Here is a 26,801-nt window from a genome sequence, read left to right as displayed (position 1 = left end):
TGCAGCCTCTCCTGACCCTGCAAACAGCTAGGCTCTCCCCTTGCAGCTGGTGTTTCCTAGTCCCCTCACTGTGAATCACTCCCCAAGCTCTGCACCAAAATTATCCATGAGGTAATTTAACTAAAAATGAAACATACCCTGTACAGCTCAGACCCTACCTCCGGCCATGCTGAGCAGTGCCCGAGCTCCACACTGGTGCTGGTTGTAGCCAGTCCTGCCTGGGTAATTCAGAGCAGCTTTTTGAATGAGGCTCTTAGTTTTTTTGCAACCAGTGAGCCCTCACCAGCAATGAGCTGCTGGGTTGCTTGCACAGTTCACGAGGCCTGATCACCCTATGGCTTCACCCCCCAGCTCTGCACAGCCACCCAAATGGACCAAAGCATCTCCTCTCACTGCCGCAGGAGAGCAGGGGGACTCCTCAGCTTTAGCCTGCAGCAAGCGTGCAATGGCTGGGAGGCCAGAGATGATGTTGGTCAGCGAGTTCCTGGAGGGGGTTACAGACCCTGCTCCACCAAACCATTGCACAAAGTGGTGGAACTGGCAGCTTCTTGCAGCCCGAGGCTCTGGAAAGTGAGAGGAACAGCAGGCAGCCTTCTTCCCTGAGTGATCCTGGCAATTGCATTGAGTTTCCAGGAAATATAAATAATCACCCGGCCATCTGGAACCGGCCCTGGGCTGGTCAGCAAAAGGTCCCTCCCAGGCTCTGCCCTATTTCCGCAGTGCGAGTGCATGAAGTATCAAGGAGGTGGCACGTGGGAGAGTCCCCACTGGGCTGCAGAGCAGGGAGCTTGAGGCTTGCTCCCACCTCAGACCAGGGACCATCTTCACTTGACCCTGGAAGAAGCCCCTGCCCGGGTGCTCAGCCCCTTCCTAGGGCACCAACTGGCCTTCAAGGTGCTGAAGGACAGGCAAGAACAGACCCCTCTCACTCCATCATACTTCACTTTTCTTCATTTTATTCTTTTATTTGTACAGCTATATTTTACAGAACGCATTAATGCAGTTTAGACACAGCCCAAACCCTGTCTCCCGAGATTGTTTATAACACAAGCATGTAAAATAAGACAAAAAAAACCCCCAAAACCAAAAAAATAAAAAGAAACATTCCCCGATAGAGAATTCCACCAAAACTTCTTTCGCAACATCAGGCTGTACCTTGAAGAAACTGAGCTCAATATAGTCCATACATTGAAAACTTCCATTGAAAAGAAAGGCACCGTGCGAAACCACATGTTACATATATACAGACTGAGAACTAGAACAAAAAAAATTACACTTTATTATTATTTTAAATTCCTTCTGCAGCTTTGTTGGTTTAATACACACTTTTTTGTAAATTGTAAACCTTCACTTGCAAAAAAATACAAATACACTGATGCATTTAGACAAAATATTTTCTTACTTGTACAGATGCAATACTTTAAAATATCTCCTTAAGTGCTCTATCATAATAAAGATTCTCAGAGTGGCTTCTGCCTGCAGAGTCCAACTGAGCCTTTAATGCATTTTATATATTTTTAATATAGCTTTTTTAAAGGTCTATATATATTTATTTTATATATATATTTATATATTTATATCTATATATATTTACAACTCTGCCATAGATTCCTTCACCTTTGGTTAAAAAAGTTAAAGCCCTCTCTTTAATAGCATACTTTCTTTTTAAAAGAACACACATTTTGCATACAAAAGAAAAAATCTGTTCCCATAAATCAACATTACATTCCTCATCTTCAAACGGCAAAGGCTGTGAAGGTTAGACTCCAGAGTTTATCAACACTCCACTGCACAGACATTTAAAATGACTATTTTTATTTTTTTATGTTTTATATACAGTAAGATCTGAATAATTTTATTTTTCTTTTTGTTTCACATAACTGGGAAAAATAAAACCCGTGTATTTGTAATTTTTTTTTTTAGGTTTCTAATGTTTTTCCACCTATCTGTACTATGGGTTTAGAGGCACTCCATCATGTGATGAATTTTTCTTTTTTTTTTTTTCTTTTTTCTCTTTTTTCCCCCCCTCCTTTTTCTTTTAAAGTGTTGCAAGTATCCTTTGGACAGCTTCTCCCCTCTCCCGCCCCAAGGTGACCTCCTCCTGGGAAATCCTCTGCCTTCAGCAGGCCTTGGGGAGCTCCGGAGGCACCTCGCTCGCGGAGATACGGTACTGCACCTTGGTGTTGGTGATGGCCCCGTGCTTCTGCCGGAGGTGAAGCCGCAGCTGGCTTTTGTGGCGGAAATGCAGGTTGCACTTCTCACACTGTGGGGCGAGAGGCAAAGGCAGAGGGGGTGAAACACCATGGCAGGGGGCACATCCTTCCCTTCAGGGTGGGGGTCCTGCAGCAAATACCTGTCCTCTGCCCACTACCCCAGGATGCTGCGCCCATTGTATCAGTAGATGAGGGAAAAGTGGGAACGTGGTGGGAGAAGCAGCACCTGGGGGCACCCCATCCCAGGCTTTCAGCAGCACATTCCAGTTTATGGGATGCACAAAGGCTGAGGTCCCTTAGGAGAGGACCCTGGCTCCAATGGACATAGCACCAAGCTCCTTATCTAGATGCTCAAACCAGCTAAAGGGCTATTTTGGGAGCGGCTTTTGACCCCTGCCAAGCTGGATGGCTCCAGGGGGATGTTTGGATGAGAAGCTGTGCTCCAATTCCCTCTCTAGCAGACAGGGAAAGCCAGAAAACCCTCAGCAAGGAGCTGGGAGCCCCCAGGGCTGCAAGCAAGGCAGGGTAGGCTTCTTGCTGGGCACAGGTACCACTGACATGGAGAACCTCAGGCCAGGCTTTCTGCTCCTTTCTCCCATCCCTGCACACAGCGGGTGGCTGTAATTTAAGCCACAGCTATTTGGAGAAGTGTGACCTTCTTCCACATAGGGTGGAAGAAAAGAAGAGCAGCTAAGACGCACCCAGCCTGGGTTGCACGTCAGTGTTTCCAACGCAGCCGCTCATGACAAAATACATCAGCATCGGCTGATGCATGAGAGGGGGACCGGACACAAGGAGCAGGGATGTGACCTTGGTGTGGGGCATCACGAGGCTGGTGACAGGCACTGGGGTGCTGCAACCAGCCCATGAAAATGCCCCAGCGCCCTCCCAGCCGCCAGGTTTGGCAGCCTCTTCTTCCAGCCCTGGCTGAGAGCTCCCACCAAAAAAACCCCAAAAACCAACCAAACAAAAAAACCCCAAAAATCCCAGGGTCACTCACATGATACGGTTTCTCTCCTGTGTGGATTCGAAGGTGACTTTTGAGGGTCTGCAGGTGCCGGAAGCGTGTGCCACAGATCTCGCAGGGGTACGGCTTCTCACCAGTGTGAATGAGCACATGAGCACGGAGGTGGGCCACCTAGAGAGAGCAGCTCTGGGTGAGGACAGCCCCAGGGATGAGGGCATCCCACCGGGACCAAGGACATCCCAGCAGGAGTGGGGTTCTGTCCAGATGTCTTTTTTTGTCTACTGGGTTATAGCTGGGAGTCAGGCCCACATGTGTCTGAGGTCTGATACCTCCAACCCTTCACAGCAAATTGAGGAGAGGAGCTTAAACCAGCCATCAGGCTTTCTACTAAGCCAAACTGGCCCACACAGACCTTAAGGCCCCTATTTACCCACACCACCACAGCAACAGCTGCCCAAGGCAGCGAGCGTGGCCCATCAGCCTCCTCCCTGCCATGAGGCATCACCAGTCTTGAGCAGGAGGTCCGGCCATGTCCCACCTCCCCAGGCACTGCAGGTCCCAGAGGCCACATGCACCTGGACAAATCTGGCCCCGCAGGTCTCGCACTTGTAGGGTTTCTCTCCGGAGTGGATGCGCGTGTGGGTTTTCAGGTTGGCCGGCCGGTTGAACTGTGCCCCACAGATGTTGCAGCGGTACGGCTTTTCTCCTGCAGAGCCCAAAAGAAAGGGAGAAGGGTTAGGTACAGGTGTGCTCAGCCCCCATGATCCGTTACATATACATATACATATATACATATATATATATATATATATGGCACTCCCCAAAGCTAAGTCTTCAGGTGCCACACCCCATGGCATGGAGCACTAGCCCTGACTCCTGTCCCTTTTGGAGGTGGCTGCGGACATTGGTCAGGGCAGCTCAGGGTGTCCCCAAGAGCAGGGTGAGCTCAGGAGGGCCCTGGGCACTGTGGGTACCTTTGTCTTTCTTGGGTTGGGAGAGGCAGCCTTCAGGGCAAGAGAGAAATTTGGACATCTCTGCCAGTGAGGATTAACAGCAGCAGTCCTCCTGGTCCCAGGACAGCAGCTGGCACCTGCATCTCCCTAGAGCCGTCAGTGGGCCGTGCAGGGCCACACAGGTGCCTTCAGGCTCCTCACGGTCCCCAGCATGTCCTGCCTCAGCCATTTGTCACCTCTTTAGAGGAGTAAAAAGAGCTGATAGAGCGGAAAGCTCTTTTTGGAAGACACTCAGTTTTTGGAGGTCTCCTGGAAAACACCCAATAACCCAGCTCCCAGGTCAGCTACAATCACTGCTGCTGCTGGCTCCCGGTGATGTGGGGAGCTGCATAAAGGTTTCAACTAGTTTCTTCAGGCTTGTTGAAGATGGGCTCAATGGGGAGTGAGAAGCAGCCATACACCTTTCCCTTCTTGCCTTTTTCTTTTGTTTCCAGGCTTTGACCACATGCACCCTTGAACCCTGCCCTGGCACTTGTGTCATCTCGTTCACCTGTGCAGCCTTCCTGGAGCTCAGCTGAGAATGCAGGGAATTCATGTCTAATTCAGTGCAGCAGCACTGAGCTGTCAGCCCAGACTTCCCTTCCCCAGCTAGCGAACTGGCTGTTAACATGTTAAGCATCAATAAAAGCACGAAAAAAAAATCCCTAGGTTTGTCAGCAAATGGCTAAACCCTTAATATCCCCTTCCTTTCTCAGCTTTCATTGTGCTGATTCAGAGTCCATCCATTCACAGATTTTCCCATCAGCAGAGTTTCTGCCAGGCTAGATATGATCTGGATTTCTAGGATGCAGGGGAAAAAATATCCCAGACTTCTCCCTAAATGTTCTGGTTATTTTTTTAAGTTTTCTTTTTTTTTTTTTTTAAATCTATGACAAGGTAACCCGGAGGCCATGCACCTGCTCCCAGCTGTGCATTTTTCAAGATGTCTTTAGAAACAGTGATGCCCAGCACCTGACAGCAAAGGAGCTTGAGCTCCATCCCTGCTGTGAGGCCAGGCAGCATCTCTTGCCATTCCCAGGTTTGGTGCTCTGCCCAAGGGCTCCCTGGCAGTGCCAAGAAAAGCACCTTGCTCTTCCCACCAGGGACAGCTTGTGTCACAGAACAGGGGATGCTACACCTGCAACAAAGCCAGCCACAAATGCTCACATGCCCAGCAACCCACAGCCTCCCCAGTAAGCTGTCCCGGTGGCCAACACTGTACCTGTGTGGACGGTTTTGTGGCTAGCAAGGTTGCCCTTGTAGCGGAAGGAGGCCTGGCAGCGGTCACACTTGTAGGGCTTGTCACTGTGGACTTGCAGAGAGTGTCTTTTGAGAGAGGCTTCCTCAGAGAACCGGCAGTCACACTCATTGCAGAAGAAGGCTCCATTCTCTGGCAGGGCAGAGAAGAGAGCAATGAGATGGGCAGTGCATGGGCCAGCTCCCCGATAGGCCATGGGATGGGTCTGGGATGGTGGAGAGGGGCAGCCAGAGCAAGTGGTGGAACAACAAGCTGAGTGCAGGTATTCATGGTCAGAGCTCCTGACCTTCACCTTCTTGTGCACACAGCAACAACATGCATGATTTGAGAGTGCAGTCACCATGAGCCATCCCTCCTTCAGTGCAACACAAGCTGCTTCCAACAAGCCAGCATCTCGTCCGGACATCTTTCAGAGAGGTCCATAAAAGCACCCAAGTTATCAGGCATCCTCCGAAAAATGGATGCTCTGCTCTGGAGCACCTCCAGAACCTTTAGAGGTCTCAAACCTTTACATGTACAGATGTCTTCCCTGACCATGGGAAGACCATCATCATCTGAAGCGCAAGGTAGGTCCCCCCAGTAGGAGGGTGTGTAACTCTTAAACACTGTATGCAGCTTTGAGCATCACCAGTGGGGTTCCCTCTGTGGATCTCTGCCCATACCACAGGTGACAATTCTGCATTCCCTCTCCCTGAGCTACAGGCAGATGGGTGCACAGATACTTGTCTCTGGGCTTGTAGAGTTTTGCAACAAGATTGCAAGCCTCATTATCTGCATTTCTCCAGATGTGTGCACTGGGCTCCCTGATAATGAAGATGATATGACGGATGCATGAGACACACCATCTTGCCTAATCCCCATTAGGGTCATTACATCTGCCAAGCTTGTTCTCCTGTGGTTCTGGTGGGGTGGGGTGCACTTTGTTTCCTGTCTTCAGCTGCCAAGTTTGCAGCCGGTGACTACCTCCCTGCACAAGGTATCTGGATGGTGCTGAGGAAGGGGAGGAAGGAAGCAATTCCCATGTGCGTGTGTCCCTCACATGCATGCACACAGCTGGTTAGCCAGTTAAGAGGGGACTGTAAAGCACCCTGGGATCCACCAGCATCAGGGACAAGTCTGAATTCCCGCTTGGACACTGGGTGGATGGGTGCCCAGACTGCAAAGCCCTCTTGCCTGCTATTTGAAAAAGGTGACCAGGGATGCAAGACTCACCGCAGCTGGAGTCAGAGTATTCAGACTGGGTTTCCCCCATCTCCTCTCCAAAGTTTGAGCCAGGGGTATGAAGGCACATCTCAGCATGTTGTGGGGACTGGCAGCCACAGGAGCTGCACTTCGACGAATGCATGTACAGCGGGGACTGCCCTTCGCTGCTCCGGGGGGACCCATCCCGGGACCTGTGGAAGGACAGCAACGCACACAGCCGTGAGAAGGCTCTTGCTGTGCTTGAGCTACTGAGCCCTTGGTTGCACCCTTCCAGACACGAGGGACAGCCATGTTTTATGGGGACACTTTTGTGGTGAGATGCACAGCATAGCCCTGATCAACAATAGGTCCCTGAGCCTCAATCCTTCAGGTGCCCATTCACCAAACAACCTCAAAGTTCTCTAGAAACATCCAGGTCCAGAGGCCAGCGTACTGTTCTCCGGTAGTTTGGCTGTTCCAGCGCTTACAGCCAAACAAAAGCCTGAAGCACAGGGAATCTGGTGAAAACCAGGGAGGGCAAATCCAGGCTCCAGAAACCTTCCAGAGCTGCCAAAGTGAGCCAGGGATTCCTGACTCAATGTTCCCAATTCCATTGCCAGTCCAGGCTGGAACCGCTACGGTGGGGACATCTGGCACCCAGTTGATGTCACTGGCAGTGCTCCACCAAATGCACAGGCTTCCATCTGCTCACGGCTGGAATCCCCAGCCCAACGCTACAGGTATTTCACACACTTCCAAACCCTCAGCAACAATGCAGGGAGTCCCGTCTCTCGGCGGGATGGGGGCGGGGGGTAGGGGGGTGCAGATCTTCTTACCTGTTAACGATATTGTTGAGCCTGCTGGCTTGCGGGATAGTAGAGTCTTCTCCATTCACGCTTATCTTGGTGGGGGATTGCACGTTGAGATGCTCCGGCTCCATGGACTGCTGGCAAGTGGACATGGGCACGTAGGTGCGAGGAGAGAGGGTTCCCATCTCATTCTGGTCAGCACTGTCTTGCTTGGTGTTCTGATTGAGAGAGTTGAGGACGATGAACTTGTACTTCTTCCAGTTGCAGGCTTTGGGGTCTGTGGGGCTCTTGGTGAAGAGGGAGCTGGAGTTCTGACTGATGCGGGCATTCTTGCTGCTGCTGGACTCGGTTGGTGAGTTGGGCTGACAGTCTGACTTCTGGGGGCTCTGGGGGCTGATGAGTCCCTTGCGGTCCAGGGGGGTGTTGGTAGGCTCAAAGTGCTGGCTGATCTCATCCTCTGAAGAGGTCCGCTCCTCCTCTTTGGCCACTTTGTCACAAGAGAAATAGGGATTGTTCCGGATCGAAGGGACAACAGGTTTGGGGCCAGAGGCTACGCTGTAGTGCATGTCGCTCCTGGCTTCTTCAGCAGCACCTTCTTTCGGAGCGTAGATGGTAGCATGGCACATGTTGGCCGAGATGTCGGTAATGGTTCTCATGTACTCGGTGGGGATTGTCCTGGAGCTGTCGCATGGCAGGATCCGCTCCTTGGGGAAGGAACCTGCCCTTGAGAGTTCAGAGAGAGGCATCCTCATCTCCCGCAACTCATCATCCACAAGGAAGCTATTTAGAGGGAGAGGGCTGTATCCATGGTAAGAAATGGGGGATCCAGACAAACTATTGATCAAACCGGGTGCAAAGGCCCTCCCATTGCAGAGGGACCCATTTTGGAGAGGCATGCCATTCTCCGAGACATCTCTGCTCCGATAAGCCATCACCTCTGGGTGGCTCAGCATCCGTCCAGCCAAAAACTCTTCCCTTGGGGTCTTCACAGCAGACACCATCTCCGCTTCACTGGAACCAGGCAAAAAGGAGGGAGATGCAGTCATTTTCAGCCCATAAGGATACATTTGCAGATACTTCGTCAGTTCTGCCCTCTCACCCCCCAAACACACCATCCCAGGCTCTCCAAAGTTCACTCACGGTGCTTACCTAGACTTGACAAACCTTCGGCAGGTATCAACCACATGCTCCATCTGCAGGTACAGTGCTGTGGCCATCACGGCCATGATATTGTTCTCCCTCAAGTTCAGGCGGGATGTATACATGAAATCCAGGAGGATGCAAAACCCCTCAGGGTTAATTTCAGGGTCCAGGTTGATGACATTCAAGTTGCACTTGAGCTGGTCAGTGAAGATGCTGTAGAAGAGGCCACTGAAGAGAGGAGACAGGAGAGAAGACAAGTGTTATGACAATTCAGAGGGAAAAAAGGAGAATTTGTCCAAAATCCCTTAGCGCAGAGGGGTTTGTGAACGGGAAGGGAGGAGGAGGCAATTAGAAAATTCCCGGAGCTTCCCCCTTATTATCAAGCTTGGTTTTGCAGCTTAGTAAGCGTCTTCTGCACTGCACTTTTCCCAACTGGAACAGCCTGCTTTTAGATGTCACCTGCTCAACAACTCCCCATTGCCTCCATTTAGAAATTCCCCTTCTTTTTTTTGTTGTTCTTACCACCACCCACCACCCCCTTCCCACTCTGATTCATGTCTTTCAGAAGCCTCTTGGTGCGTCCACGCTTACTCTGTAACTGGGGCCGGGGGGGAGGGGGGGGGCGGCAGGGAGAAAAAATGGAAATGTTGGCAAAACATTTTTCATATAGTCAAACCTCGGCTTTTTCAAATTTGTATATCTTGTCAGCAGGAGACTCTGGAAAGCATCTGCTGTAATTCAACTGGGCAATGGTGGGATGCTAATTAGTGTTCTCTAGGAAGCAATTCCAGCAATCCTAGGAGCTGGAAAGGGATTTTAGACCCCACCGTGTTTCGGAAAAAGAGCAACAAAGGTGGGTGCAGCCAGCAGCCTGGGAGCCAGGGAGGAATAGCTCTAAAAATAGCAGTGGCCAGGGACGCCGTGGTCACAGAGGGCTCACTCACCCTGGTGAGCACCCAGCCCTCCCTCCCCTGCCCTGTCCTGCCCCTGTGCAGCATTTGTGCTCTGCCTTCAGGGTGTGCCTCATGACTGCTGTGCTCCTGTTTGTCTCTGTGGGCCGTGCGTGGGCAACGTGGGCATGCAAGGAGGAGAAAGGCATGGGCATGCAAGGAGAGAGGTGTGGGCACCGCACTGAAGGCAAAAGTTCTCAGCTCTAATCCTATTACAGTTGCAAATTTCTTGGCAGCCCCTTTCAGTTCTGCTTCTCTTTCTGTCTCCCTGTCTGTAAACCTCAGGAGCCTCCCTGGGGCTGCAGCAGCATTCTGGTGGCCAAAGGCAGAGGGAGCAGGGAAGGGAGGCAGGGACAGGACCCTGCTCTCACCTGCAGGCCATCAGGACTGTTTTGTGGGCTCTGAACTGCTCCCGGTTCACAATGATGACAACATCGGTCAGGATATCCCGGCTCCTAAGGCGGTTGAGATTGAGGAGGACATCGCTCGCATGGCGGGTGAACTGGATGCAGCTATCTGCTGGCGAGGCCATCTTGAGTCTGCTCAAAACAGAAGGAGGAGGAGAATGGGAATGGGAGCTGCTGCCCTGGGACGTGCTCAGATGGCCAGCTGCCACTGGTAGAGACAGCACCAACTCCTTGGTGCCCAGGCAAACCGCCCTGCACCACACCAAGCGCCTGCCAGGCTGCTCAGTGAGGCGTCTTGGCTGACGGTGAGACCTGGCGTGTCTCAGTCCCACGTAACAAGCTGGCGGGCAAAGGCAACCAGACCCTCCTGAAGATTAGCTAACAGGCTCCTCTTTCTCCCTGCCTCACCCACGGTGGCTCCGCCCCAGCCCACTCCTCCCACCACCGCTTGGGTTCATCTCCATGAAGCTCCACACACAGCTTCCTAAGCCTTCTGATCTTCTTCAGGAGCCATCCCCTCACCCGCCGGCTGGCTGGCTGTAAATCCAGCCACGGGAATCAGAACAAGCCTTAAGGTCCCAACTGAGGCTGAAGGATTTCAACACCTGGAAAATCCAGCCCTCAGTGGAGCACCAACCTTCACCCACCAGCAAAATACCTTCCTGCTCCCGAGCGGTGGCCACTCTGGAGAAGACCTGTCCACAGTTTCCCAATAAATCGGTGGTGGCAATGAGGAGCAGAACTCATCTAACCTGCTGGGCTGCTACCCACACCACAGCCCAGTCTCTCCCCATGCGCAAGGCTTGGGTTAGTCGAAGAACATGAAGCCTTCCCCCAACACAACACCCGCTGACCCATCTCAGAGGTGTCCTCCCAACTAGCACCCAGGAGAGCCCACATCTCCCTGTGTCTGAAGTTTAGGCTGGAATGTGCATCCTCACTGTGAAATTCCTCCACAATCCACCCCCTCCCACAACCCTGACTCCTCCTTTTTCCCCAGCAGCATATGAACGTACGGTATTTTCTACAGAGCAGCTGCTCTCCTGAAAACAAATTCCAGCTGGGTCTAATGAAATATTTCATTCAATGTGGTAAAGGGAAGGGAGGGCTAGGAGGAAAAGCACAAAATTTAAATTTACATACCCAATGCCTCAATTCACAGTCCAAAAGTTTCTTTCAAACCTACAAATAAAGCACAAGAAAACAATCGCCACATTAGCTGGTAATTATGAATTGGCTGTGGCAGGACACAAGCCTGCTGTTTCACTCAAGTATCAGCTGGATAAAAGCTAAAGATAACAAACCTTCTACTCTCCAGTAAGGTTAACATTTGTTTCTTCCGGTACAGTACGTTCTTATCACAACCACAGGCTTTGAGAATCCAATCATAGCTTCTTCCACACCCTCTAGCCCAAACCATGGGCGGATGCCAAGGAGATTTTCATTTCCATGACTCAGGAACTTAAAGGCAGGTGGGGAAGGGAAGTCAAGCGAGAATTTTCTCACCACTTCTTTTGGAGGTAACTCTTCCCCTGCCAAGACTGAATTCCCGGCTGGTGCCACATTCAAGACCAATGCCATTATTCCCAGCACCTTGTTAACAGGTATGACTGACAGAAACATCTGCTGCTACTCTGCTCAGAAACCTGGAAAGAGCCTGAATCCAGTCCTCCAAAACAGTTACTGCCCTTCTATGAATATCTGTGCGCTCCAGACACCGGTGAAAACGCCCTGGGACGGGACCGCTGAACAGACTCGGGAGGATATGGGCGTCAAGCACCAAAGTGACTTGGCTAGGATTGCATAGGAAGCCAGTGCGGAGACGGATGAAGACCCAGAACAAATGCCTTCCTCTGCCTGCTGTAAAAGCCTTCCCCTAAACCACAAGCTTTGTCTCCGTCTGCTGGCTTCACAGGCAACACTGCTGGGGCAGCATGGCAAGGAAACCCAGGAGTTAACTGCCTTCCAGAACTCACACCATTACTCCCTAATTTACCTAAAACCAACAAAGACAACTGGCCCAGAACCAACGCAGGAAGAAGGTTCCCAGGCAGCCGCCCCAGCAGGGAGAAGTACAATAAATAAGTGAACCCACAAACCCCAAGACCATCATCACATTATTATGAGGATGTCCCCTAAAAACTGGATGGAGTCAGTAAGACTGCCAGAGCTTGTAAAGCCCATTCAGCCCCCTTGAGGACAAGTGTCCCCTTCCCTCTCGGATGCTCGGATCTGGAGCCCAAGTTCCCCTCACACTCCCAGAGACACTGGGATGGGATGAAGAGTGACGTTTAAGGCAAGGTATCACACACAAAACTCAGAAGGATGTCTTACAGCCCCTCCAGCCATCAAATGCAAATCTTCAGAGCCACTCTGAGCCTGGCTAGCTTAAAACTTTACGCACATACAAAAAGTGACTCATTTCCCAAATACTGCAGACTCTGACCTTTCTGTACGCACTTTCTGCCAGCTATCATCAATCGCCCAGCACACATCCGTGCGTCCAGATGAGCAAATATATGCATTTGGGGCAGCTGGGTGGCATCCCCACCTCGGCTGTGCCAGCAGACGCGCTGCACCGGGCTCCCGGGGCCTCACCCCGGTGTCACAGACACGGGGAGGTGACCCATCCATAAACCAACAAAGTTACAAACTGTGAGATGAACTCTGCGCCCATGAGCATCACGTGAGAAGCTGCTGCTGTCGCCAAATTCCCTTACTCACAGTGAGGCTGCAGCGCTGCCTGGGGAGACATCCAGCTCCTCTCCCACAGCTGGACCCCAGCACAGCACCCACCCCACCCCCCCCCATCCCACTCCAAAATCACCCCTCCCCAGGCTGTGCTGCTGCAAAGCCCACAGCCCCAGAGCCCAGCAGGTGTATCCCCAACAGCTCCCAGCTGCAGGATGTGGGCATGCAAAAGGGAAAGGGACCTTCCTTCCCCTCACTCTGCAGAGCCAGGTTAACCCTGCCCTTCCCAGCCTCTGCACAGCACCAGCTCTGCACCCCAACATGGGAGGATGCTCTGACCAGAGAAGCAGACAACAAGGAGCAGAAACCAGCGATGGGGAGCAGAAAAGACCACCACAGCCGAGCATGGTCTTCACCATGCACACCCCCCTCCAAAGCCCATGAGGCTCCCCCAGGCTCAGCTGGGGCCAGAGCATCACCCCAAGCCCCTGTTCCCACCCACTGCGCCCCAGTTTTCCTGCCCAGTACCTCACTGGTGTGAGCTCTCCAGCAGCACTCAGGGCTGCGCACCAGGGCTTGCTGTGCCCAGAGATGAAGGTCTGGGTCAGACGCAGGGCACATTTCGGGGGTGGCCATACGGGACCGCCACTGCTGCTGCCTTCCAGGAAGGCAATGGGTCTGCCCCAGCGGTTCAGGGAATGGCCCTTCCCCGCCGGCACCTCCCCGAGAAAACCCATTCCTGGAAGGGAGCCCAGGGCTGGCTCTGCCCTCCCTGCAGCCGGCTCAGCAAGCACGGGGAGAGCGCACCTGCATGTGGGGACCCCCTCGCAGCTCCACCCCATGCAAAGGGAGGACCCCCACGGCTCCCCCACCGAAGGGCAGAGGGGAGAACCAGGGACTTGCCCACCCCCACCCTCCCAAATACATCTCTGCCACGCACAGGGAAACCCTGCCATCCATCCACTCCCCCATTTATAGGGAATCCCTTCTCATCCATCCTCCTCCCACTCTATGCACAGGGAGAACTCCTTGCTTCCCTGCCCCTCCATGCATGGGGGATACCCTGTGGTCTCTGCCCCCACCCATCCACAAATGCATAGTTTTGGGGAAGGCATCGATGACTCCCCCTCCCTGGGATCACTCCCCCTCCCTGTGCCCCCCTCTCCTACCCCTCCAGAGCCCGCAGCGCCGACTCCCTCACATCACCCTGGAGGGTTGGCTGGGTACAGTCTCCCTTCCCCACAGCCTCATCCCACACAGTGCTCTGAAACTGCCCGCCCAGGGGAAGCTCCATCCTCCCCTCCCTTTCCTCCCCACTCCCAGCACCCTGCAGGGTCCCAGCCCCACAGGAACATCCCATCTGCTGCCATGGCACACTGCCAGCTGCCTCCACCTTGCCAAGGGATGCCTGGTTTCTCCTGAACAGCGACCAGAGGGGACAACCAAGAAAATGGGGTGGTGTTGGGGTGGTGTTGGGGTGTCCCCCCCCCCCAGCACAGTCATTGGTGCTACAAGCCATGGTGAAGAGGATGCTTTTGACTGGGGGTGTGCAAGCACCCAGCTCAGCTTTCCCGATGTCATGCAATCAGGGGGCACTAAGCGTCCTTTAGCTGTCACAGCAGAGTTTTATTAATTTAGTAGCTTCTGGTTGGTGTCTAGGCCAAAACGTGGCTGGGTTAATAATAACCCCAGAAGAGACCAAGACAAGTCCTAGCGCACAGTGTCAGCACAGATCAAAAGCAGCATCGCTAGTGCAAGCCCTGTCGTATTTTCTGTCGTACCCTTCCGTGAGCGGACTGCACTCGTTCTATCGAGCGGTCTCTGCTAACTTTCAGTCTGATCCAATTTCCTGCCAGCAAACAAATGTTTCTAGGAAATGCAATACATTATCTGGACGGGTTTATTATCAGCATTTGGAACCAGGAAAACTGCATATTTTCTCAAGCGCTGCAGGGAACTTTATAGTTTGTACTTCAAAAGAGGGTTTAAAAGGATTGCCCTTGAAAGCTGGCCCGGCTCAAGTCTCCACATTATTTTGGTCTTTGCAGAAGAAAACGCAGAGGCGGGGGGGGAAGCACACTGAAACCGCCTCCAATGTTTTCCACTAAAGAGGACTCCCCTGACTGCGAGGCAGAGGCAGTGTGCGCCCTTGGGAAGAGAGGAGTCAAGCCTTCTTCAGCATTTCAAACGACCCCAAGCAATTTGGCACATTAATTTTTTAAGGGAAGGCAGGAACCGCATCCCAGCTGAAGTCAAGGGAGCTACTCCAGAGAACAAGGGACAGACACCGTACCCTGCCAACACCGAGCCCTGCACCGAGCTGCCAGCCCAACGGCAGGGGTACAGCTGGAGCTGGATGTCCCCAGCAGCTGAGCCAGGTCCCGAGTCCAGCCGGGCCAGGAGGAGGTGCCCAGTCATACCCACCCCACACCGGGGTGGCACATCACCAGCCGGCACCGACCCTCCCCTCCCTGTCTCTGTCCTCCTGGGGCTGAGGGTGGCACAGCTCCTTCTGGCAGTAAGGAACCACTTAGGCATCCCACCTGGATGGGACGAGACACACAGGCAGCTTGGGGTCCCTTGGCCAGGAGAAAGACAGCCCCTCAGCCCTACATTTAGCCAAACAGATTTAAGGAGACCCATTTCAGAGAGTACTACAGGACACGTTCTTCAGGACTCACTGTCCTGCAGTGTGCTTGTCCCAAGCTGTCCCCTCTGTAAACCGGGGTCCCACGTCCCTCGTGGGTACCTTCCATGTAGTCCCTAGGCAGCACACTGACCAGGAGAAAGAGCGGGAGTAAAACAATATAGACCAAAATTTTCTCCCCTCTCCCAATGCCCTTAGTTCTCCCTGTGTTTCAGCTGTGAAGCTCTACTGAGATTACTGGAGTTTTAAAAACAGTCCTGAAGAATACACACTTGCTCCAATTTAGGGGTGTGTGTCTTTTGGCTGCCAGCATCCTGCAGCAATGAGAGCACACAAGATCTAGCATGGATTAAAAAAAAATAATTAAAAAAAAAGAAAAAAAAAAAGCAGGGAGGACTACATTTGCAGTCTAAATTTGCAGTCTGAAGTAGTTTACTGGTCAGATGCTGACTTTTGGATACTCATCTAACCAAACTGCAAACTGTGAACTCCTGAGGTTTGCCAATGCCTGCTGTAAACATGGAAACCAAGTGTCACTTTTTGCCAAACAGAAGAATGGTTTAAAAATAGATCTAGAAAAGAATACAGGCACTCAGCATACAGGGCTCCCGTTTATAGACTCCCATGCTACTATAAAATGGAACAAGAGCTTATGAGCACGCAGGCAATTTTTAACCAAATTTAGATTTTACAAACTTCTCAGAAACCTGCAAACAACATTTCAGGCTCCAACTGAATCAGTAAAAGCTCTCTGTGCAGAGTTCGCAGCCCAAATATTACAGCACATGGACTAAAACAGGCATGAAATGGTTCTTCAACCTCAGTGCCATAAATATGTGAATACCATACGCAAGCTGCACGCTGAGAAATGCACCTACGGGTTAGAGCCTCATTTTACTCCCCTATAGACTTTGTAACAAGATTTGATTTTCTTTTTAATGGAGTATTAATATAAAATGAGAGGACACCCACCCCTGCTCCTACAACACAGGACTGTCTCACAAAGTGTTACCATCTGTATTTGTAATGTGTTTTTGAGGACAACATCACTGTTTATTAAAAAAAGAAAAACACCATTCCTACAAATTAGTATTAAGTTGTTGCCATCTGGGGCTGAAAGCTGTCCCCCGCCCCCCCCCCCCCCCCAAAAAAAAAAGAAAAAACAAAACAAAAGAAAAAAGCATAGCTTTACAATACATCCTAAATTAGGCAGAAATTCAAGGGCAGATTAACACCACAACTTGGAAAGATTTTCACATGTGATTTCATGACCAGACCCGGAGAGAACTCCATATGGAAATGTCAGTGACTTTAGTAAGTGCTCGGTTGTTTCCAATTAGACTCCTTAAGCAAGTTCAGTGGCATCCAGAGTTTCCTCTGCCACCTTCCTCCTAGCTGGCAAGCAGTTTTGGTGTTGGGTTTTGTTGGTTTTTTTTTTGTTTTTTTTTTTTCTTCCCCCCCCCCCCCTCTTTTTTGTTTTAATGAGCAGTTAATAAATACGTCCCTACTCTCCCGAGGTTCTGGGCTCCGCCAGCCCCTGCCCTGGCCGGGCGGAGGGAGCAGACGTGACACTAGATGGCACCAGTCAGCTTTGCTGCAGGAGCAAATTTTCCCCTTGGAAAATAAAACACCCCAACCAAACCTGGAAAACATATAATTTTGTCGATGTAATTCTGTTTCTTTTAAAACGCGTCTGAGCAACATTACTTTTACGAGCTTTTCCAGCCTTGTTTTGAAAAACTTAATGTTTCTGCTAGGTTTATTTTTGTCTCATCAGACAGCAGGCTGAAGTCCTCCCAGCGCTGCAAACAAGGATGTCTAAAAAGTATTATAAAGACTTTTGACGGATTTTTTTTTTTTTTGGGGGGTGTGATTTGTAAGAATCACTTCTCGTTCCGACTTCTTCCTTTGCAATAATAACTAACCAGTTAACCTCCACTTCCTCTCCCAATATTGACTCAGACAGTCAGAACTGAGGGGGATTGGAAATTGGAATTGAAATGCATCCCCAGAGATCTTTGATCTGTTTTGCCAGTCAAAATTGAACGTTTGGAGATGAAGTCTTTTCTTACTGGAACAATGTAATAATCCATTCTTCTGGAAAATTGCTAGACATCCTTTGAATATTTTAATGGCTTGGTGACTTGTTTCATGGAGCAAAAAATGTCGTCTCTAAGTTTTAAACCTGGGATCCTCTCGTTAGGAGAAAAGAACAGAACATCAGGTTCTGCCTCTCCATGTCTATATAAAGAGAGGTTTCCCCTAAAATATTTTTAAAGCAATTTTTGAACTGTAACCCAAGGGCTGCAGGAGGAAGCCTGTATTTGCTCTTAAAGCACTTATCCTTTAAACCTTTGAAAGAATACAGCAAATAATAATTTGTAGCGCATTTAAAAGCTCAGGAGAGGAATCAATAAGCATCCTCAGATCGAACAAGGGCCTGAGCCCATACCAGGCCCTGCTGACACTTCTGCTGGCACAGGTAGGAATGTGGCCCCAGACAAACGTCAGACCAATGCAGCGCTTCTTTGCTGAGCCTCACCCGCCTGGCCCCAGCCTCCCTTCGCACTGATCCTGCGCCTACTGAAGTCAGTGGAAAAAACTAACCAGGGCCGGGTTTGTTTTTATTGTTTTTGACTCATGATTTTAAGCCCGGATTTGCTTCTTCCCTGGAAATGCAACAGGGGGGTCAAAGGCAGCTTTTTAGGCACATCTGAGAGGCCGCTGCAGATTTTTCTAAACAAACGCCTTGCTTTCTCTTTCCCTCCTTCCCAAGAGGCGATTTCATAACATTTCATACAGTGACTTTGCAAACTAAAGGCGGGGGGGCAGGATGGCGAGGCGGAGGGCCGGGGGGGGGGGGGAGGGGGCAGCCGGGAGAGGTCGCTGCCGCCCGACCACTAAAGTTTTCATAACAAAGTTAGGCTTTTTCAGTTTTGTTTTGCCTTTTTTTTTTTTTTTTCAGGGGGGGTTTAAAACAAATAATATAGCTACACACACAAAACCACACACCTTAGTAAAAGGGGGAAAAAAAAAAAAAAAAAAAAGAAGCCTTGTCCCCTTTCCCTACCCGGTTTTACTTTCCCGGGGAGAGGGGTGGGCCGGGGGGCGCGGTGCGCGGGGGTTGCGCGGCCGGCCGCGCCGCTCGCTCCAGGAATAGCGTGTGGCCGGGGGCCAGCCCCGCGGCTGCCGGCGGCAGATTTACGAGCGCCTGTCGCCGCGCCAAGTCCGCCGCGGTAGTAAACACAGGGGAAGGGCTGCGCTGGGGGCACCGGGCGGCTCCCCCGCGCCGCGCCCGGCACCCCGTCCCCTGCCCGGCTGCGCCCCGCTTCCCCCGCCGGCCGCCCTCCTCCCGGCGCAGGGTCCCTGCTCCTCCCGGCGCGGGTTGCGATTATTATTATTTTGAGCCCTGCGCGTAACACTCGGAGTTGCTCCGCACACTTTCTTCCCCCTTCGCGGGCTTCGCCTGGCGTTTTATTTTCCAGCCGGCGAAAGGCGGTCGCTGCCGCCCCGGCACACCCCGTCGAGGCGAGCGCGGCTCCCCCCTGCCCCGGGCTCCGCGGGGCTCGGGGGCCGGCAGCCGGCGCCGGCCGAGCCTCCCCGCGGGCTCCCCCCTTCCCCGGGCAGAGAAATGCCGCAAGTCTTCTCCATCACCGCCCGCTCTTAGCCCGGGGCTTGACAGACCGCGGCGCAGCCCCGCCACAGGTTGCAAAACGCACCACCAGCCGTTCCGCAGTTGCATCGGAGACGGAATAACGATAATGATTTTATATTAAAATAATAATGAAAATGCGGGGGGGGGGGGTAATGATGCGGAAAGGCCGGAGCGGCGGTGCCCGGTGCCGCCGAGCCCCCGCGCTGCCGCCAGCCCTGCTCCGCGGCGGCTTTGTGCGCTGGCGGCACGACAACAGCGACATAAGACGCACACAGAAAAAAAAATAAAATAAAAGGGAGGAAAGAGAAGGGGGGAGAAAAAAAAAAAAAAAAAAGGAGGGGGGTTAATAACACACCCCGACCGAGGGATCCAGCCATTGGGAGCCGACCCCGAGTCACGCAAAACGCCACCAGCCCGGCGGCCGCGCTCGCCGCCGTCCTGCGCCCGCGGGGCGGCTGCAGGTGCAGAGCGGAGCCGCCGCCGTCCTCCCCGTCCCCACCCGGCCGTCACGCGTGCGGGAAAGCCAATAATCCCAGATAACCGATAATCCCCGGGAGAGGACGGCGAGGGGAAACACCTCCCCCCCTCGCCGCCGCCGCCTCCCCTTATACACGGTCCCAGCGTTAAGACATGCAGGCACCCCTATTTTTCTCGCCTGACAGCGGGCAAGGAAAGAGGCGGTGTGCGTGTGTGTGTCTGTAGAATTAAATAAATGAAGCGGGGGAGGGGGTGAATAGGAGAGAATAAAAAAAAATATAATAAAGGGCTGCCGGGGCACCTGCAGCGGGAAAGGGGGGGAAGGAAAGAGGGGGGGAAAAAATGGGTAGAAATATATAGAGGCGGCTCCGCGCCAGGCGTCGGAGCGGGGCAGGGAGGGAAAGAGGAGGGAAAAAAAAAATGGAGAGGAAAAAAAAAAAAAAAAAAAAAAAAAAAAGAGAGAGAGAGAGCGAGCAAGAGAGAATTAAAGGGTAAAATCGGCCGCGGCAATAGAAGCAGCAATCACCTGGTCTCCGGGCTTTCCTAGAAACTCCTTGCATCACCACTTCTAAGAACCCCAGTTCTAAGAATCAACAGAGCCCAATTCTCGGAATTTGAGCTGCAGACTCTACCATTGCGCCGAGCATGGGGAGGGCCGCGGCCCTCCCCCTGCCGCTCCGCCGCCGCCGCCGCCGCCCTCCCGGGCCGCGGGCCCCCCCCGCGCCGCCCCCTGTGGGGGCGGCGCGGGGGGGGGCGCGCTGCCCGGGAGGGCGACGGCGGCGGCGGGGGTCCCATCGAGTCGCCCTCCCTCCTTCACTCCCCCCCTCTCCCCGTTCCCAGTGGTCTCGCCCGGGCGGCGGGTCACGTGGCGGCGGGTGCTGTGTGTGACGTGGGGGCGCGGCGGGGTGGCGGCGCGCGGCCGCGGAGCAGCGCGCGCGGCGCGGAGCTGCAAGCGGCGGTGGCGGCGGCGACGGCGACGGCGACGAACGGGGGGTCCCGGGTGCAACTCCGGGCGGTGCAAACACACATCCCACCCCCCCACCCCCCACGCCCCGTGCCTCTCCGAAAGAGAGGGAAAAGGAAGAGATCTGAAAAAAAAATTATTACGCCTTTTATTTTTTTTTTTATTTTTAATTATTTTTATATTTAATTTGGGGCGGGGGGTCACTTTCGCGTCTAAAAGCAACCCTCCCCCTGAAAAAAAAACAAAAAACAAACCAACCCAGCGAGCAAAGCCAGGATCCTGCTGCATTGCACTGGATTTTTACTTTCTTTTTTTTTTTTTTTTTTTTTTTTAATTATTTTTCCCTCAATCAGCTTTTTTTATAATTTTTGCAAACAGCCACGTTCAGCTCACGGCCTCCGACGGGATTTACTCTCGGGGAAAGAAGCTTTTTCCTTAAAGACACCCCCCCCCACCCCCACCCCCCCCCATGTACTCCCTTCCCTTCTTCCTTTTTGTTTTGAATTTTTCTTTTTTTTTTTTTTATGATTTTTGTATTTCTTTGCCAGGATTCTCCAGACAAAAAAAAAGATGATTTTTTTTTTTTTTGATCCGTTTTCTCTTTTCCTTTCCAGGACTCTGGAGTGGTGGGTTAATTCTTTGTAGCTGTTGTTACTATTGTTGCAATATAACCTGTAAGTCTGTAAATACTCTGCTTGTATGGAAATGTCGGACTGTGCTGGGGATGCAAAACCGCGCTGGCTTTGCTGGAAGGGGTTTGATTTCGGCACTTTTTGCCTCTGGCTGGGCAGAGGCCTCTTTGCCGGTGGGCTGGGGCGGCGGGAGGGCAATAATGCAAAACCTTTGCAAGCCCTGGCTCGGCTGGGCTTTGCAAGGGGGTGCAGAGGGAGGGGGCCCATCACCCCGGCCTTCCCCCGGACCTCTATGGAAATGTATGACCCTGTATGTAAATCCGTCGAGATTTCTACCTCTCTGTCCCCCAGCCTTGAGTATTTATTCCGAGCGGGCCTGCTGCGCGGTTGCTCTCCGGAGGGGTGGCTCAGCACATCCAAGGCTCATTTGTCTTCCCCCGTCGGGTTTGGGGGCTGTGGGGTGCGGTGGCGGGGAGCAGGGGGAAGGCACGCTCCGCGATGCCATTCCCGGGCCGTTGCAATTAATAGAAATTTGTTTACGAGAATAACCACCGCAGGTCACGGTGCCCTCGGTCCACTAATGCAATTGCTCAGAGCTACTGATTCAGCTACCGCCGAGCCCCGCGGAGCGGCCACCTTGAACGCAAAGTCCCCAGGTGCTGCTTTTATTTTGATTTCTTAGCTGAGCTCTTGAACCGAAATGCTTTGAAGCAAGGAAGGGTGGTAGTAGTGGGGGGGATGAAAAATTAGGAAGAAAGCCCATCTGCTAATCCGACTCATCATTAAAAATAGCCCGGTGGCAAGACAGGGATGGTGCTCCAGAGACACTTAAGATGGAACAGATATGCTGGAGAGGGCTTTCCTGTAGTTAAAAAGCAATATTTAATTCCCAGCGAGCGAGCCCAGCCTGAGCTGTGCGACTCCGGTGTCGTCCCCGGGCAGGGAGAGGACCCCGGCCGTCCGCGAGCGGCCGGAGGAACAACGGGCACAATAATATAAATTCAGCTCCGGGATTTTTTTGAAGTTTGGGGTTTTTTGGGGGTTTGTTTTGGGTTTGTTTTTTTTTTTTCTTTTTTCTTTTTTTTTACAGCAATGAAATTAAAAGGAAGGAGGTTGCTGGTGGTGATGGTGGCGGGGGGAAGACCTTTTCTGTTTGTCATTTCTCTGCAGCTTGTGACGCTGTCGCTGCAGCCGGAGCGGGTGCCCAGCGGAGCCCGGTGCCCGCGGGACGGCCGGTAGCAGCGAGGGGGCTGCTGCTCGGGGTTGTGATTTGGCAGAGACCCGAGGTCGAGCACGGCTTCTGTTCAAGTAGCACTTTTATGGGGGAGATGTCTCGCTCTGCCCGGCCACCGCCAAGCCGGGCTTGCATCAGAGTTTCCATCCTCTCCCCCCTCCTTACAGGGACACAGAGAGCAGCCACCAGCAGCCCCTCTGGGCTGGGAACTGGGCGGCCTGGGTGCCTCTGTGGCGTTTTTGGCCTTTCTGCTCTGGTTCTGTACCTTCTCTTCCCTGCTCTCCATCACCCAGGGCCCGGCCACAGCTCTCTGGTGGCTCCTGCCACCCACTCCCACCTCCCACTGCTTCCTGCTGTCCCCCAAAGCAGCCCAGGTCCCCGCAGTGCCTCACAGGGGGCTTCGGGGTGCCGGGGATAGGGTTGTCTCCCTGGGACCCCTCTCCCCCCATTGGCCAGCAGGGTCAGGGCCAAGCGAGGCCTTGTCACCCTCTCCCCTCGCCTGTCCCATCTGGGTCGCAGCTCTGGGGACCAGCGTGGCAGGCGGTGGTGGTGGCTGCCAGGCGGGTAGGGTGGCGATGCCCCACGGGATGGCCTCCCTCGCCTCTGCTGGCCCGCAGCAAGCGGCTTGGCTGTGCAGGGGGAAGGTGGCCCCATGGTGGGGAGGGTGGGAAGCCACCAGCAGCCCCCGTGTTGGCTGCGGGACGCTCCCCACCGGCCTTGGGGCAGCTCCCGTGCACCCACGAGGTGCCTGTGCGGCACCAGGAGGGGCAGCAGCTCGGCCCCACCAGTGGGGAGCTGCAGTCACCCCGCTGTGGGGGGCCAGCCTCATGCATCCCCCTCTCGAAAACACCCTTCTCCCTGCAGAGACCCCCTCACCCAGGCAGGGGTTTGAACCCTGATGCGCTGCCTGGCGGTGCTGGGACAAGGACGATGCTGCTGGAGAACTCCCCTTGGAGTTGGCAGGGGTATTTCTGGACACACTCCGAGGAGTGGGAGCGGAGTCAGGAGCAGCACTGGGCATCGCTACAGGTGCCTCAAACCGCTCTGTGGGCATCCTGCTCCAGCCTCTCCATTGTCCCCCTGGCAAAGCTCCTCGGATGGAAAGCAGCCCCTCTGCCTGCATGTTGGCGTGTGGGGCACAAAACGGTGTGAAATTATTTAGCCCTCCCTGAGAGCTGCAGTTTGCTGGTGGAGGCCCTTGGAGCTGGAGGGGCACCTCTGCCGTGATGGGAGCCCCCGGGGCTGGGGTCGTCCCCCCCCAGGGGACACAGAGCGGGTTTTTAAGCAGCGTTGAGGCCAGTGCGTATTTTTCCCAGGTGAACTGCACTTCTGGAAAGAAGCGCTGCTGCTTCTACAAAATACTGCTTAAATAAACAGTGCCCCACTATAATTTTTCTTTCGAAATTAACTCCTTCAGGCCATGAGGCTTACCCATCACTGTACAAAATAGCTGCCAGGACTTTAAAAGAAAACAAAAATCGTGTCTGGGAGAGAAAAGTTTAGCCTGACAGAAGAGAGCCGGTAAATCTCTCCCCTTCCCCGTGGCAGTTGAGGATGGGTTGCGGGAGCAGCCTGACCATTTTGGAGCCGGGTGCCGCCGCACAAACGTTACTTAAAAGGAGTTTTGTGCATATTAATGTGCGTGCACTGAGGCCAGGCTGCACGCTGCGCAGGGACAGCCTATTCCCTGGCTGTATTGAACTATCTTGTTTTCTAATCTAACCTACTTTTTTTCTTTTTCTTTTTTTCTTTTTTTCTTTTTTTTTGTCAGAGGTTGGTGCTTTGCAGGAACCTGTTCTTAGTGCAATCTCAGAGCTTTTTGTGGGTGTCTGATTTCTGTAACACGTTTTGGTTTCCAGTATGAATGTAACGTACAGAGAATATCATGACACTGCTCTAGGTGTATGTGATCTTATCTACCTGACATTTAGGGGTTTTTTAACCGTCCAATTCTCCTGATTTGCATAAAAATCACATGATTTTTCTTTTTTCCTTCTTTTTTTCATGCATCATCATAACAAACTACTCAGGTTTACCAGGCTGTTTTCTGCCTGTCAGCATGAATGCAGGGCCCGTCTCTCTCCCCCTCCTTCCTCCCCAGTGAAGGCTGGGGATGTGGAAGGTGGCACTTGGAGGGGACCTGTGATCCCTGCCAGCCACTGAGATCCTTAATAAGTGAACGTGTACCGTTTAACTTCCAGGAAAACAAAGCAGCTCAGCACACATTCCATCCGGTTCTTGTTAATTTAAACAGATGAGACTCCTTTTTATTGATAAGGAAACTCCCCCGGAACAGCCCCCTGCATCCCAGAAGGCTCCCCCTGCCGTGGCCGTCCTCATTACAAAACAAGGCCGCAATTAAAATAAACTCCAAGAGCTAAACAAACTGCTGCCTCTCGCTGGTCATGTGTTAGCTTTAGCCTTTAATGCAGAACAAAATGTTTTCCTGGGTATCGGAAGAGGCATGGGCTCTGGCTGGGGAGAGAAGAGGGAGCAGCAGCCGGGCGTATGGAAATGTGGAAATGGCAGAGAGTGGAGTACTGTGATGCTCATCGGGGCTCCTTTTTCTTGCTTTCTCTTCCTTTTTTATTTTATTTTTTGTTTTGTTTTGTTTTAATTGGCGTGTTTGTGATCTGTCTCAGTCCTTACTGTGAGGGGAAGGACTGGAAGTGGAAAAACTTGAATGTCGTGGTAAAGCCTGGCTGTTCCAGCACGCCCTGGGTACACCTGACCGTCCCTCGCTGCCGCCCAGCCCAGCTCTGAGTCAGCCCACCGACCGCTTGCCCACCTGCAAGCCCCTGGCCCAGTTTGCTCCCATCACACCTCCTGCAGAGGCTTTAGACGGCCATAGGTACCACTTGGCATCTGCTGGCGTCTGGAGCCGGACTGGTATGTGGGGGGGTGGGGGTGGTGGTGCAGGCACGGGGCACCCCAGAGGACAGGACCAGAGGGATGGTGAGATGGGTGGAGGGAGCGATAGCCAAAGGCTGCGAAGGGGCATGCGGCTGGCCGGCCCGCAGTGCTTCCGTGACAAGACATGGCTCTCCCCACCACCTTGCTGCCTCTGTGCCATGTACAGACGCCCTGCTTGGGGTGACAAATTGTGCTCGGACCAGTACCCTGCAAGGAGAGCCGCTCTGATGATGGAGGGCTGTGTGCCCGTGCTGCGCTCAAATAAAACCCCAGGATAATATTCCTGCAAAATTGCCGAAATAACTGGCATATCTGCTTGGCTGTTGCTGCCAGGAGACAGTGCAGACTTGCCTGTCAAAAATTACTTTCCTCCCACATAAGCAAAGGAGTGAGATATCTGCCCGTCTGCCTGCCTAATCTCCCAAACACTGAGTATGAGTAAACATCAGTTACCAGGAGGTGTGTAAGGAGTGTCCCCGTCCCACTGAGCACCTACAGCCCCGTGCCATCTCTGCCCCATCTTCGATTTAAAAAGGAAACTTCATCCAGAGGTTTTCCAGCCACAGATAATTATCTCCCACCCCTCCCCGGTCCCAATCAATTTTTAACCAGTTACGGACCAAAGCCTGGCAATGCCTTGGTGGGTCTGTGCTCAGAGAGGACCCTCCGGGCAGGGCACGTGGTGGGCGAGCCTTTGCCCGGCCAGCATCCCCAGCAATGCCTTGCTTGTCCCCAAATCTTGTCACCCATGAAAATATGAAGTGTGTGACCTGTGGAAACTGAAAATGCCTGGCCCGTGGCTGAGTGGCACCGCTGACCTCTTTCCTTTTCAGCAGATCTGTCAGCTCTCAGCTGTCAAGATTAAGAAATCCTCACTAATCCCTACAGATACTTTCCTGATAAGGAGTTATGCTGAGGTGGTTCAAGCTGAATGCAAAAGTGGTTGCTTTGTTGGGGAAAAAAAAATAATGAAAAGAATAAAGGCAGTGCTTACTTTGGATGGTTAGTAGTATTATTTATTACTCTTATGCCTCGGACAATCTTGCAGATCCCTGATGTTAAAAAGCAGAAGACAGGCTAAGAAGAAGGATGATGCCTCCAAGTTTTGCAGGCACAAACACATTGAAATTAAAAAAGGGGTTTGCATCGATCCTGGACATTTTGAAACAGGCCTCTCAAGTTCAGGCTAAACCAGCCTGTTGTTTTTATTTTGTTTTTGTTTTTGTTTTTTAATAAATCCTCGGACATCTCGGCCAGTAGAGTGCTACATGAATTTCAATTTCTCTCTTCAAATAAAACATAGACGTAATTTTTTTATTCTTTGAAATTATCTGTACAATTTTGTTCACTGAAACCCTCTGATTTAGACTTAAAGGATTTAGTGACTGGATGGCAGGGTATCTGGAAGTAATGGTGAAAATGGTAATTATTTGTTTTACTGCCTCCTGAAATTCTTTTATTTCTCTGTGCTATCTGTAAAAGCATGCCTGGCAATAGCAAACTGTCTCTGAAAAGAATTCAATTAAATGTATTGCCAACAGAATATTTTAAAATTTTTTATACCAGTAGTTAGAGTGTTAAATAATATATTAGTAGATTTATAGACTACATTTAGGTACAACTATGAATAGCTACAGTAAAACCCCAGAATATTCATGTAAAAAGGG

The 26,801-nt window shown here is 52.3% G+C and overlaps 2 protein-coding genes across 4 annotated transcripts; one reads left to right on the top strand and one right to left on the bottom strand.

Annotated features, from left to right (window-relative positions):
* Positions 1-939: 939 nt before the first annotated feature.
* On the bottom strand, positions 940-20,031 carry BCL6 (BCL6 transcription repressor). Of its 3 annotated transcripts, none has more exons than XM_037407134.1 (10): positions 19,918-20,031; positions 11,065-11,103; positions 9,886-10,053; positions 8,571-8,792; positions 7,449-8,432; positions 6,643-6,824; positions 5,395-5,562; positions 3,756-3,886; positions 3,214-3,351; positions 940-2,263 (listed from the first exon to the last, which is right to left on the bottom strand). In XM_037407134.1, the coding sequence occupies exons 3-10, from the start codon at positions 10,044-10,046 to the stop codon at positions 2,120-2,122; spliced, it is 2,130 nt and encodes a 709-aa protein (XP_037263031.1). In that variant the 5' UTR covers positions 10,047-10,053; positions 11,065-11,103; positions 19,918-20,031; the 3' UTR covers positions 940-2,119. The 3 variants fall into 3 exon arrangements, with proteins under 3 accessions (XP_037263031.1, XP_037263033.1, XP_037263032.1); XM_037407136.1 differs by lacking the exon at positions 19,918-20,031 and adding an exon at positions 13,141-13,255 and having other exon boundaries at positions 2,032-2,263; XM_037407135.1 differs by lacking the exon at positions 19,918-20,031 and adding an exon at positions 11,226-12,504 and having other exon boundaries at positions 2,032-2,263.
* A 260-nt stretch (positions 20,032-20,291) lies between these two features.
* On the top strand, positions 20,292-26,134 carry LOC119156833. The gene is made up of 2 exons (XM_037407209.1): positions 20,292-21,643; positions 22,158-26,134. Exons 1-2 carry the CDS (start codon positions 21,055-21,057, stop codon positions 22,637-22,639), a joined length of 1,071 nt encoding a protein of 356 aa, XP_037263106.1. The 5' UTR covers positions 20,292-21,054; the 3' UTR covers positions 22,640-26,134.
* The last annotated feature ends 667 nt before the right edge of the window (positions 26,135-26,801 follow it).

Source organism: Falco rusticolus, chromosome 13 (genome assembly GCF_015220075.1).
Source record: "Falco rusticolus isolate bFalRus1 chromosome 13, bFalRus1.pri, whole genome shotgun sequence".
NCBI lineage: Eukaryota > Metazoa > Chordata > Aves > Falconiformes > Falconidae > Falco > Falco rusticolus.
Note: the sequence above shows the minus strand (reverse complement) of the source record. Positions and strands in the feature narration are given on the sequence as shown.